The 14,479-nt window shown below is 38.4% G+C and overlaps 1 protein-coding gene across 4 annotated transcripts in view; it reads left to right on the top strand.

The window, feature by feature from the left end:
• The window catches only part of GPR156 (G protein-coupled receptor 156), an 86,023-nt gene that overhangs the window by 21,343 nt on the left and 50,201 nt on the right, over positions 1 to 14,479 (top strand). For 2 of the 4 annotated variants that reach the window (XM_046657829.1, XM_046657828.1), the window contains exons 2-3: positions 6,185 to 6,652; positions 6,942 to 7,078. In XM_046657829.1, the coding sequence (XP_046513785.1) occupies positions 6,557 to 6,652; positions 6,942 to 7,078 (233 nt within the window). In that variant the 5' untranslated portion in view covers positions 6,185 to 6,556. Of the gene's footprint in view, positions 1 to 5,821; positions 5,923 to 6,184; positions 6,653 to 6,941; positions 7,079 to 14,479 lie in introns of those variants that run through there. The other 2 variants (XM_046657830.1, XM_046657831.1) reach the window with 2 other exon arrangements.

The raw sequence follows: 14,479 nt of genomic DNA, 5'->3' as shown, positions 1-14,479 counted from the left end.
ACATGCCACAACTAGAAGGACCCACAACGAAGAATATACAACTATGTACTGGGGGGCTTTGGGGAGAAAAAGGAAAAAAAAACAAAATCTTTAAAAAAAAAATTGAGATATTCCTCATTTTTAGAAACCAAAAATTATTTATACAAAATCAGTAGAGTGATTTTTCTCAGGAGAGGAGGTGCTGGTGGGTGGGAGGCGTGATCTGGAATAAATTATCAAGGTGTTAATGCTTAATTCTGAGTGCTTCCCTCTACTTCTCTGAGTTTTTAAAATATCTATGAATTAAAATAATTTTAAATATGACTGTACATCGGGGCAACAAAGGAAAACTTTCAGGAATCTATAAATGTGAAAATCTAGTGGAATTAGATTAAAGAAGGAAAGCTCAGGTGAGGATGTGCATGGGAAAGTTCTGTAGACAGTGGGGCTGGGCCTAAACAGAGAGCTCTAGATACCCTGGGAGGGTTACCTGAAATGTGAGAATTTGCTGAAGCAAAGGGAAGAAGCAAATCCTCCCAAAATTCATTTTGCTTAGCTGATCATTGCCAGATCACTCTGAATACAGTTATTGTTCTATCATCAATACTGCACATTCCCTGTAATGAGAGATGAGTGTGGACAGCTGTCATAACTTTCACTATAGAATCAGCCTTTAATTTTTTAGGTTTAAATGGCCAAACCTGGCAACCTCATTTGAAATTGCTTCGCTCCTCCCCTGACATTCCCAAATGCTCTCTCCCTGATCTACTTTTTCCTCTATTGTCCTTAACACCTTCAAAATACTATTTAATTTATTTACATATTATGTCCACTCATTATTGTTTGACTCCCCCTGTTATAATGCAACTTCTATAAAGGTAAGGGTCTTTATTTTGCTCACCAGTGCATACCAGGTGCCTAGAACTGTGCCTGTCACATTGTTGGCACTCAAAAAAGCTTAATGAATAATAAATATTCATTAATGAATATTAGCAGCAACAGAGTTTTGGGGGAAAAGGGAGTGTGTAACCATGGAATATACATTAATGTGTTTATATATTATCTCCTTACATTTTCATCTCATCATTTCATGGCCCTGAAAGCCGTTTATGGCTCAGCTTTATTGTCAGTAATGCAGGCACCAACTCAGTTGGCACTGAGTGTATGAACCAAGGCAGTAGTGTTTGAAAACTGACTGAAAGATGTAGATGATATGGGAGTAAAGGAGAATTCAGTATGTGTATATTTTTCTAATTGGTGCATGCTTATGAGCCTAGCTTTAAAAAAATATAAATACAGTTTTTTTACATTTACCCACGTTTACCATTTTCAAAACCCTCATTCCTTTTTGGAGATCCAAATTTGCATCTGATATCATTTTTCATCTGCCTGAAGAACTTTCTCTAACATTTCTTGTAGTGCGTGCCTGTCATATTTTCTTTGCCTGAAAACGTCTATTTTACCTTCATTTCTAAAAGACATTTTCACTGGCTATTGTATTCTGGGTTGACTTTTTTTCTTTCAACACTTTAAAGATGTCATTCCTTTCTCTTCTGGCTTACATAATTTCAAATGAGAAATCTGCCGTAAGTCTTACTCTCGTCCCTCTGTACATCATCTAGTTGCACCTGAGATTTTATCTTTGTCACTGGTTTTCAGCAATTTCATTATGATTCGCCGTGGTGTGTGTGTCTTAATGTTTATTCTGCTTGGGGTTGGTTGAACTTCTTGGATCTGTAGATTTATACTTTTCATCAAAAGTGAAAAATTTGGGGTCGTTATTTTTTTCAAATATTTTTTCTATTTCTCCCTCTTTTTTTCCCCTGAACTCTTCTTACATGTATGTTAGACCACTTACTATTGTTCTGTAAGTTATTGCAGCTGTATTCATTTTTATCAACAATCATTTTTCTGTCTATGCTTCATTTTGGATAATTTCTATTGCTTTGTCTTTAAGTTAAACACCAATATTTTATTTTTGCAGTGTTTAATCTAGTGTATTTTTAATTTCAGAATTATATTTTTATCTCTAGAATTTCCATTTGGATCTTTTTTATGTCTTTCATTTCTGTCCTCGTTTTATTCATGTTCTGTTTTATATCCTTGAGCATATTTATAATGGTTGTTTTAAGGTCCTTGTGTGTTAGTTATATCATTTCTGTTATTTCTCTATTTGTCTTTATTTTAAAACAATTTTTTAAAAAATGTATGGTTATAAGTCATATTTTTTGCTTCTTTGCATGCCTGGTAGTTTTTTATTGGATGATGGACATTTTGAATTTTATGTTGTTAAGTGCTGGATCCTGTTGTATTCCTTTAAAGAGAGTTGGATTGTGTTCTGGAATGCAATTGAGTTTTTGTGGATCAATTTGATCCTTTTGAGGCTTTTTTTAAAGCATTGTTAGGGAAGATCCAAAGTAGCTTCTAATCTAGGGTTAATCTAATTCTGCTACTCAGATGGGAGTTTTATGAGGATTCTATCCAATGGCCTGTATATTATGTGGCCTCTCAATTCTGGCTGGTGGGAACACAGCATTCCCAGCCCTGTATGAGCTCCAAGAATGGTTCAGCTACTGCCTACTAGTGGCTATTTCTTCTACTTCAAGTAGTTTCCTCTCACTCACGCCCAGGTTAATGCTCAGAGAAAGACCAAGGGGATCCATGCAGACTTCCAAAGTGCTCTCTCTCTCTGTATCTCCCTCTTCTTTATTACTCTGCCTCCAAATTCTATCAATCTCAACATCCCAAAACTCCAATTTATCCTTCCTTCAGCAACACTTCTAGATTCTATTTGGGTTTCCCTCTCTGTGCTATGACCTGGAAATTGCGTGTAGGCAGTAACTTGGGATCAATTATAGTGTTAAAGAATATTTATTTATATTCCATTTATATATGTCAATTAATTATAGGGCTCACCTCATTTGTGTCCCATGGTCCTATTAGATCTGTAATCCAGTGTCTGAAAAGAGTTGTCTCGTGTTTTGTCTGGTTTTCAAGTTGTTTACAAGGGGAAGACAATTCCTATAGCAGTTAATTCTTAATGAACAGAAGCAGAAGTTCTACCGACTGAAAAACAACTTTTTAAGAGACAGTAGTTGTATGACTAGTTTTTTGATGGCAAGAAATAATATGTAGAAGAGTAAGGGAGATGTTCTGAAAACATACGGGGCTGTTGAGAGTTGTGAACCTGTGACAGACCATCTTGCACTTGGGGACAGTCTGGCTGGTATGGTATCTGTTTTCCTGATCTGAGTCACTGGGCAGGATTCTGTAATCTCTATCAAATAAATTGTAAGCCCTACCGTGCATGGTCTTGGATCTCCTACTGTCTGTGGCCTAGACAGTTTACCTCTAGAGACTTTGCGTGTATGTTGGGGGTGAGAGGAGGGGTTGGGTGGGCAGGATTTGCTCTTGGAGGAGCCTGGCAGACCTTTCTTTTTGTGCCTTGGATTCTGTATCTATCTTGTGGTCAGATGCCTCCCCATTACCCTCTGACACACTACTCCTCACCCACTTTCCCAATCACCCAACACTTTGAAGTCATTCAATTCTTTCCTTTCAATGACTAAGCCATTCACTGTTTCACCACCTCCTCATGTGTGAATCTCTGAATGTGTGGAAACGTTGGCATTGAATTCCTGCCCCACTGGGGAGCCCAGTATCATAGTATATAAAGTGTCTTGGACTGAAGGAAGGCCTAGCACTCCATGCCAGTGAGTTTAGTCTGTCCAAAGGGACTTTTGGAATGTACTCAGGAATTTATCCCCCAGGAATTTATTGTCAGATGGACATGGTGTTCACAGAATCTCTCAAAGATGAACTGGAGCCAGCCCTGAGGGCCTAGTGGTTAAAGTTCAGTGCACTCCGCTCCAGCAGCCCCCGTTGGGTTCCTGGGTGCAGAACCACACCACTCGTTGTCAGTAGCCATGCTGTGGCAGTGGCTCACATAGAAGAACTAGAAGGACTTACAACTAGAATATACGACTGTGTACCAGAGCTTTGGGGAGGAAAAAAGAGAGAGAGAGAGGAAGATTGGCAACAGATGTTAGCTCAGGGTGAATCTTTCCCAGGAAAAAATAAATAAAAAATAAACAGATGATTTGGGCTTAAGATTATTAGCCTGTCTAGGATCCACAGTGTTTACCAGGCTTTCTCAACCTTAGCACTATTGATATCTGGAGCCAGATAATCCTTTGTTGTTTGGACCATCCTGTGAATTGTAGGGTGTTTAGCAGCATCCCCGGCCTCTACCTGCTAGATGTTAGTAGCACCCTCTTCTCAGTTTTAACTACCACAGATGTCTCCAGATATTGCCAGATATCCCCCAGAGGTGCAAAATTTCCCCAGGTGAGGACAACTGGTATACATGCAGTATGCTGTGCGACACTCCAGGGAACCCATAGAAGTGCGGCTCTGGGAACTAAACATGAAGAAATCCAACAGGCCATTTAGCGTCTTCTTGGGAGAAGTCAGTCCAGAGTGTCTGCCCCTGTAGGGTGTTACTGGGAGGACACTGACCTTGGAATGTAAACTCCTGGATTCAAGTCCTGCCTATGCAGATTTGGAGCAAGTTTCTCCTCTTGTCTGCTCTTCGGTTTCCTTATGTGAAAATGAGGATTGATGTCATTTACCTCACGTGACACTGTTGTAGTGAGAACTAAATGAGGTTTTATATAAACATACACACTCATGTGTACTTCTAAATGATGTAAGGATATCTAAACGTGGACTTAATAATAATTCAAATATACGTGTACCTATTTGCCAGTCTGATAAAAAAAGGCAATATAGGAAAAATTTATCTTCCAATCTATCATAATGTGCGGTCTTCTGTAGGGCTTATCATATTGCTCTATTCCAGAAGGCACAATGGGGGTTGTTCAGCTTTAAAAAACAAAGAAAAAGAATAAAACAGTCTTTTCAGAAATTAACATTTCAGCTAAATTAGGATGCAAATGGTCATGTTTTTATTTTTACTTCTTAATTTTGCATTCAGTCATCTGACGAGACTGCACAAGAATTTAAATGTCTTGACAGGAGAGAGCAGCTTTTCGTTCTCTCAGGATTTCATTGTAATGAACCTAGTAAATAATTCAGGAACATATGAGAAGCCAGTGAATGGGCAGCACCTGGTGCTATATTGTTCCTGCCTAAGCACACAGAATCCAAAGACGGCATTCTACACCAGTCACTATGTTTCTGGCTTAAGCACTCGTCCTATGTTCAGTGGCTATTGAAATAATAATAATTGATATTTTTTCCTCCACAATAAAAGAAAACTGTGCCAAGCTGTTTCAAAAACACAAAGCAGAAGTGGCATCCTCTTTTAAATTCCCATTGGTAAAATTTCAAATCTGTTTTCTCCATTAAGGGATACATAGCTTTAAAGAATAGGGGCATGTCTGCCTTTTCTGCTGGAGCTAATTTGAACCTTTCCACATTTGTACTTTTGTTCTCCAACGTAGAGCTTCTCTTTAGATCACAGTGTTCATATTGCAAGCATCTTCTGAGGGAAATAACACCCTTCTCTGGCCACTCCACTCACGTTGTAAGAATTCCTAGAGCTCCTCAGTTTCTCTCCCTATTACCTGAGTGGCCTATCCTACATCTAGCAGTCTAACAGCTTAAAAACAAATAAACAACTCTTGGCAAAGGGTTTGCGTATCCTTCTCTGACCCAGCTGGCTGGACATGGAGTTCTCTCCACTCTCTGAGAGAACAACAGCTGGAGCGACTGACAGACATTGCACGCAGACAGCCCAGTGCCCCCCAGGATCAGACAGAGCTTAAGCCATGAGTTGTGTGGAAAGATCTTGGAATGGCAGGAGATTTCCTAGTAGGGAGAAAAAGAAGATATACCTCATACAAATAAACTGAAGTTTTTACAATACTGGGCCATAAAAAGGATCTGAAGAGAGGCTGTTGAGCTTTATGTCTATAAATGGTTAGATGTGCTTTGTCTTCATTTTTAAAGCATTATTTATTAAAAATATATTTATTTAAATATATTATGTTTTAAATATTTGTTATGTATAATAAAGTATACACAATAAAAAATATAACTGCATAATTAAAATGTATAAAATATTTTTAAGCCTCTGTAATAAATAAACCATTTATGTACATATGTATGTTTGTGTTTATATATAGAGAGAGAATATATAGTTATAATTTCTAAAATTTATATATAGTTTGTTTGTTAACAGGTTTAATTGCTTTCCTTTCCTTCGACACCTGTGTGAGAGTACTTGGAGCAGTGACTGCCATCTGGTGGCAAGCCAGAATCATCATTTGGTGTAACCTAATGGTTACTAAGAGGCCCACTCTTGACTCACATGGTATGCACTGACAGCAGGGCACAAGGAGAGCCTGGAGCTGTCTGATGAAGGAGCCTAGTGAAATAACCCTTCACTTCTACCTGAATCGGTTGTTCATCCCAGATTCTGAGCCAGGAGCCAGCTCCAAAATGGTACCTCTGAAGAAAAGCTTTGAATGTTTTAGTCAAAGATCTGCTGGTTACCAACCAGTGGGTAACCAAGACTGTAAATAAGCGCACACCAAGAGGGGCATGTGATGACATGGAGCCTGAAATAAACTGCTCTGAATTGTGTGACAGTTTTCCTGGCCAGGAGCTGGATCGGAGACCCCTTCATGATCTCTGCAGGACAACAATCGTAAGTGAGGAGCCAGGGGGTGTCAGGACTGCTCAGATATACTTGGTGGTGGTGGTGATGGTGGTGGTGGTCGTGGTGGTGGTGGCAGTGGTAGGAAAGAGGGGGAGAAGGAGAGAGAGGAGGAGCAGGAGGAGGAGCGGGAGGAGAGGAAGCAGAGGAGGGGGAGGGGAGGAGGAGGAAATGCTCATGCAGGACATGTGTGTCCCAGCTTTCGTGATGATAGGGCAGTTCATGTTTGATCTGTAGAAGAGCCTTCATTCCTGACAGCTTCTCTTTATTCTATTCTCAGACCTCTTCCCACCACGGCAGTAAGACCAGTTCTTCCTTATCTCCTGTCCTCTTGGGTACTGTTTGGACTTTTCTCAGCTGTGGACTTCTTCTAATAGTCTTCTTTCTTGGCTTCACAATTCGCTGCAGGAAGAACAGGTAAGCAGCCCCGTGCCTAGTTTCTCATCTCCTATAGCCTGAATCATGAAACCCAGAGTGATAGTATCGTTTTGGCACGATGAGCTGACAGGTGGTATCAGCAAAGCTTGTCTCCTATTGTGGCATTAAGTTATGTGTGAAGTTCCCCTGTGAAATAGCCCTGGCCTTGCGATACAATTTCCTCTTGAGAAGGAGAAAGATCTAGCCCAGTATTGTGCTAACAGGGATATCCAAAGAGGAGAATGAAGAATCTCTCCTCGTAAAGGAGGGTATGATCTTTTTGAGAAGATGAGGTATTTGTACTAAAAACAGAGAGCCTGTAGAGAAATACTCCAAGGAAACATTAAAGTTTGTGGACAGCATAGCTGGAACCAGTCTGGGTGGGCTAAGGTTTCGCAAAATTAGTGAAGCCCTACTAGCTCGCTGTTCTGCTAAACAATTCTGGCTCATCGGGGCAAGTATCCATGGCTCCGAGGGCGGGCAAAAGAAACAAATTGAGGACTTTTTTCTGAAGGCACTTGCAGAATCCTGACTTCACTGCTATTTGAGCTTTCCCTCAGGGCCCATCCCATCTTTCCCACTCCAACATTGTACCTTCATCCTGCCCCAACTGTCCCAAGCTACCTCTTGAGAAGCCCTGCTCCAGCCCTCTCTCCCTGACCCACAGCTGACTTCTGGATGGAGCCCACATCAGATTTCAGCAACTCCCGCAGGAAGGCCAAACTCATCTGGCCCCGCTCCAGCCTTACACATTGTCATGACTAGGTGTGTTGTGCTCCATTGCCTGGGTTTGGCACTCAAATGAAGGTCAGTCAGTTGGATGTGTTTAGTAGGCATTTTGGAGTGCCATTGGCCATTTGAGGCATGGAGGACATGGAATTGTTAAGCAATGGTGACTTGATCTTCTGGGTCAACCTCAGCATGACAGTGACATGTGGCACTCCATTCTGAGTATAGCTCTGAAGTTGCCCCAGCCACTTTTCGTTCTGTTCCTCAAATACACCAAGCCTACTCCATCTCAGGGTCTTTGACTTACTGTCCCCTTACTGTTCTCGCTGCCTGATAGTCTTCTCCAGATCTTCCCATGACTAGTTCCTACTCATCTTATAGGCCTTGCCTCAAATGTCACCTCTTCAGAGAAGCCTTCCCTGATCATCTTATCTAAAGTAACCTCTCTACTGAATGGCCACCCAGTGCTGACGTCTCATTCCATATATCATCACCCTGTTTTGTTTTCTTTGTAGCCGGTCTAACTCTCTGATATTATCTTATTTATTGGTTTACCTGTTTATTGTCTGTATCCCACACCAGAATGTAAAGTCTGTGAACACAGGGATATCTTGTCTTTTGTGCTTACCACTGTCTCCAGCATTTAGAACAGACTCTAGAACATAATAGGTGCTCAGTAAATATGTTTTCAGTGATTCTGAGAGGAAGGATACTTAAATCCCTTTGGTGGCTGCTGCCAAGAAAATAACTAGGAATATCACACATTTCATGGTTAGAGAACTATGGAATACAGTCTTTTCAACTGCAACACATTTCTATAATGCAAATTAACACACATTTGGAAAATAAGAAAATAATACAATTGGTTCATATGTGATTTTTTCCTAGAGAAATCAATGGCTTAAAGCATTCAGGGGCAAGCTTTCTTACAGTTAAAGAAGGAAGCCTTAAGCTAAGAATACTATGGCAGTGCAACTAGTAGCTGGTTTAATGGCTTCAAGAACTGGTGTCCTACCTACAACATGAAGCGATCTGATAAAGCTGTAGAAATAGATGAAGAAGCAGAGAAGACATTTCCCTTGTGTTTAAAAACAGTTGATTGTTGAAGAAAGCACAGATCCAGAGCATATTTTTAATTTTGATGACAGTGTCATCTATTGGATAACATTGCCCTCAAGGACCTATGTCTTGCAGATTCAGGGACCTACATCTTGCAAAAATCAACTGTGATCCTGGGTACAAATGGTAGTAGACATTTGTCGAGTGCTAGTATTTTAATTGGAATAATTATTATTTTTATTGGTGTTCTCATTATAAAGTTAAATATGTTTCCAGTGTTATGGCCTCTTACTATTTTTCCAACAGTCCATTATTTTTATACACAATTTTGCAGAATGCAAAGTTTTTAAAGCGTTTATATATCCTGTTAAAATGGGAACACTTGTTAACACTGTTAAAGTAGAAGCACCTATATTTCTCTCATTCTATTAAGGATTTAGCTGCCTGTCTTGCTTGCAGTGGAACATGACTTGGCATAAAGAACAAAATATTAAGAGGCACTGCGAATAAAAACACATTGTGCAATTAAGTAGCTTACAAGGTCAGACAAGGGAAGGTAAAATAACTGGATTTCAAAAGTGCTTTCTTAAATAATAAAATTTGTTCAAAGGTGCAGCACCGCAATGAAATGCTTCATTTCCCTTTAGTTCTGTGGTCTCTAAATTTGTGATTGTATCTGTGTGTGTATGTGTGCACGCGCACATGTGCCAGAGGAAGAAAAATATTTTAATAAAATAAAAATAATATAGTAATGTTTAAGTACAGTTGAAGATACTGCATTTTTGAAAAAATTTTAAAATATAGTCCACAAGAGGAAGTTAGTAAAGCTATAGAAGATTCAAACAACACTATCAACCAACTTGACCTAATTGATATCTATATAATCCTACACCCAACACCAGCAGAATACACATTCTTTTCAAGTAGACATGGAACATATGCCAAGATAGATCATATTCTGGGCCATAGAAAAAGTCTCATTAAATTTAAAAGGATTCAAGTCATATGGAGTATGTTCTCTGACCACAATGGAATTAAATTAGAAATCCCTAACAGAAAGATCTCTGGAATATCCTGAGAAATTAGGAAACTAAAGAGAACACTTTAAAATAATTCATGGTCAAGGAGGACAGCAAAAGAGAAACTGGAAAGTATTTTCAACTGAATGAAAATGAAGATACAACATATCACAATTTGTTGGATGCCGTTAAAACAGTACTAAGGGGAAAATTATAGCACTATATCCATATTAGAAAAGAAGAAAGATTCACTTTAGAGAAGAGGATAAAAGAGCAGTGAATCCCAAAGTAAGCAGGAGAAGGGAAATATTAAAGAATAGAGTGGCAATTGATAAAGAAAACAGAAAAAAACAGTGAAACCAAAGCTCTTTGTGAAGATTGATAAGATTGACTAACCTCTAGCTCAAGTGATTAGGAAAAAAAGAGAGAAGATATAATTACCCAAATAAGGAAAGTAGAGATGACATCACCTAAGATTCTACAGATAGTAGAAGGATAATAAGGTAATGTTAAGAACAACTATGGTAGGCAGGCTCTAAGATGTTCTCCAATGATCCTACCTTCTGATAGTCACTCTTGGGAAATCCCCTCTCCTTGAGTATGGGCTGGACTTACTCACTTGCTTATTAATGAGATGTCGCTTTTGGGATAAGGTTACAAAAAGACTATGGCTTCCATCTTGGATCTTTCCCACTTGCTCACTTTCACTCATTCTGAGGGAAGCCACCTGCCATGTTGTGAGCTGTCCTGTGGAGAAGCCCACATGGCAAGGAACTGATGTTTCCAGTCTGCAGCCAACAAGGACCTGAGGCTTACTAACAGCTATGTCAGTGAGCATGAAAACAGATCTCCTGAGGCCTGCTAACAGCACTGTGAATGAGCTTGGAAGCAGATTTTCCTTCAGTCAAGCTTTGGAAGATTGCTGCTGTGACTGACTGCTTCACTGCATTCTTGTGAGAAACTCTGAGCCAGAAGCACCCGGCTAATCTGTGCCTGTATTGTTGTAGAAATATTACCAGTTTTACACAGACTCTTCTATAATACTGAAAATAATGGAGCATTTCCCAGCTCATTATATGAGGACAGCATTACACTGATATCAAAACCTAACTATAAGCTAATATCCCCCATGAACATAAATCCAAAATTCTAAACAAAATTTTAACAGATTGGGTCCAACCAAATATCAAAAGGAAGACGCATCATCACAAAGTGATGCTTATCCCAGGGATGCAAGCTTGGTTTAACACCCAAAGATCAATCTATATAATTCACCTGGGGGCCAGCCCTGGTGGCCTAGTGGTTAAGTTTAGCGTGCTTCGCTTCAACAGCCCAGATTCCATTCCAGGGCATGAATGTACACGACTCGTCAGTGGCCATACTGTAGTGGTGGCTCACATACAAAAATAGAAGAATATTGGCAACAGATGTTAGCAGGGCAAATCTTCCTCAGCAAAAAGAGGAAGACTGGCAACAGGTGTTAGCTCAGGCTAAATCTTCTTCAGCAAAAAAAAAAAAATAATAATAATATATATATATATATATATAAAATTCACTATATTTACCAACTAAAAAAAATGTATGATCATCTTAATAAACAGAGAAAAAGCATTTGACAAGATTCAACATCCATTCCTGATAAAATCTCAACAAACTAGGAATGGAAGAGAACTTCCTCTAACAAAGTGCGTCGATGAAAAACCTATAGCTAACACCATTTTTAATGGTAAAAGACTGATTGCTTTCCCATTAAGATCAGAAAGAAGACAAGATGTCTGCTCTTGCTACTTTTATTCAACGTTGGAGATTTTAGCCAGTGCAATAAGGTAAGAAAAAAGAGATAGAAGGTACCTAGTTTAGAAAAGAAGAACTAAAATGGCTTTACCCTCAGGTGACCTGACTGTCTATGTAGAAAATTCAGTGGAATCTATTTTTTAAAAAACTACTGGAACTAATAAATGAGTTTAACAAGGTTGCAGAATATAAGACCAATGTACAAAACTCAACTGTATTTCTATATACTAAAAACAGATAATTTAAAAGTGAAATTAAAAACAATACCATCATAAAATATGAAATATTTAGGATAAATCTAACAAACAATGTGAAATACTTGTACACTGAAAACTACAAAACATTGCTGAGAGAAATTAAACAAATCCTGAATAAATAGAGAGATATTGCGTTCATGGGTTGGAAGACTCAATATTGTTAATTCTCCCCTAATTGATCTATAGACTAAGCCCAAGCACAGTCACAATCCCAGCTGGCATTTTTTTGTATAAATTGGCAAACTGGTTCTAAAATTCATGGGAAAATGTGAAGGAGCTAGAATAGCCAAAACAATTTTAAAGAAGAATAAAGTTGGAGGACTAGGACCACCTGATTTCAAGACTTATTACAAATCTATAGTAAGAAAGACAGTTTGGTATGGGGTAGAGATAGACATATACATCAACAGAACAGAATAGAATCCAGAAATAAACATACGTGTATATGGGAAACTGCTTTTCAACAAAGGTGCAAAGGCAATCCAGTGGAGAAGGCATAGTCAGTCTTTTCAACAAATGGTGCTGGATATTCACACACAAAAATGAACTTTGATCTGTATTTTGCACCATATTCAGAAAGTAACTCAAAATGGATCATAGACCTAACTGTAAAACCTAAAACTGTAAAATTTCTCAAAGAAAACTTAAGAGAAAATTTTTGTGACTTTGGAATAAGCAAAGGTTTCTTAGATACAATACGAAAAATACAAAGCATAAAAGAAAACATTGATAAATTGGACTTAAAATCAAAACTATCTTCCCTTTGAAAGAGAATCATAAGAAAATGGAACAAAAGACAAAGAATGGAAGAAAATATTTGCAAATCATGTATCTGATAAAGAACTTATGTCCAGAATATATAAAGAACACTAAGAACTCAATAACAAGGAAACAAACATTCCAAAAAGAAATGAGTGAAAGATTTGAACAAACACTTCACCAAAAAAGATATATGGATGGCAAATAAGCATATGAAAAGATATTCAACACCATTAGTCTTAGGGAAATGCAAATTAAGACCACAAATACCACTACACACCTATTAGAATGGCTACAATTTAAAAACACTGACTAAATCAAGTGGCATACACTGCTGGTGAGAATTCAATATGGTACAACCTCTTTGGAAAACAGTGTGGCAGTTTCTTTAAAAATTCAACATACACCTACTATGTGATCCAACCATTCTGCTCTGAGGTTTTTACCTAAGAAAAGTGAAACGATATGTCTGTGCAAAGACATGTAAACCAATGTCCATAACAGCTTTATTTTAATAGCCCTAAACTGGAAATAGCACAAATATCCATTTAACAGATGAATGGATAAACAAATTGTGGAATATCCATATAATAGAATACTACTCATCATTAAAAAGAATGAATTATTGATACTTGGATCAACATGGATGAATCTCAAAATTATGCTAAGTGAAAGAAGCCAGACAAAAAATATTACATACTATATAATTCCAATTATACAAAATTCTAGAAAATTAAGCTAATCTATTGTTACCTAATCTGTAATGATAGAGATCAGATCTGTGGTTGCCTGCAGGTGGGTGGGAGGTGGCACAGAGGGGCAGGAAGGAGGGATTACAAAGGGATGTGTGGAGACATTTTGGGGGTAAAAGGTACGTTCATTACCTTGATTGTGATATTTCACCAGTGTATACATTTATCAAAACTTATCAAATCATATCTTTAAATATGTACAGTTTATTGTATGTCAGTTAGTAAAGCTGTTTGAAAATGTAGCCTGCAAACATTCTTATTTTTGTGAGAAGGTTCTCATGAGGGAAAAAAGTACACCATATCTGGTATCCTTTTCCCAAGGGCCGTGCTGGTTACCCAAAACCCATCTGATAACTTTGATAGATATTAATGATGGATAGGAAAGATGGATATGGGAAAATGCATTCTTTTTTTCTGGATTCCTCATGCAGTTTAACAAAGGACCATAATAATTCTTGGAGCAAAGTGCATATTTCAGGCCCAAAGGGTGGCTCTCCTGGTGCCTCCTCTGAAATGCATAAAATAAAGGCAATGTCAGCAGTTCTGCATAAAGCTAAACTTGTTCAATTATAGAACTATCTTTTATTCTGAGAGCTTATTCACTATTACTTGTGATGATTGTAGATGGTAGTTGTAATTTACACATTGTTATTTCTCAGAATTGAAAGTGGCATTCCCACACTAATTCCCAGTATCTGGGATTTTCCTGTCTGGGAAATCCAGAAGTTTGAGTAATAAGAATTGCATAGAGTATAAGCTTTTGCCCTACTTATAAGTTAACAGATCAACCTGTGACTGTTTTCTGGATGCTAGCAAAAGACATGAGATGCTTGGGTCAGAGATGCAGTACTTCTTTACTCATGGCAAAAGCAGCAGTCAGAGCTTCATGTTGGGTTTGCCCTGGTTCCCATGTCCCCAAGTCCCATGAGGATGATGCAGGGCCCGTGATGGATGCTTGCACACACAAGAGAGGAACCTGAGCCTGGGGAATTCACTACTTACACAGTGAGTCGTAACAAGCCTGTTCTTTGT

This window comes from Equus quagga, chromosome 4 (genome assembly GCF_021613505.1).
Source record: "Equus quagga isolate Etosha38 chromosome 4, UCLA_HA_Equagga_1.0, whole genome shotgun sequence".
Taxonomy (NCBI): domain Eukaryota; kingdom Metazoa; phylum Chordata; class Mammalia; order Perissodactyla; family Equidae; genus Equus; species Equus quagga.
This window is presented reverse-complemented; position numbering and strand designations above follow the sequence as displayed.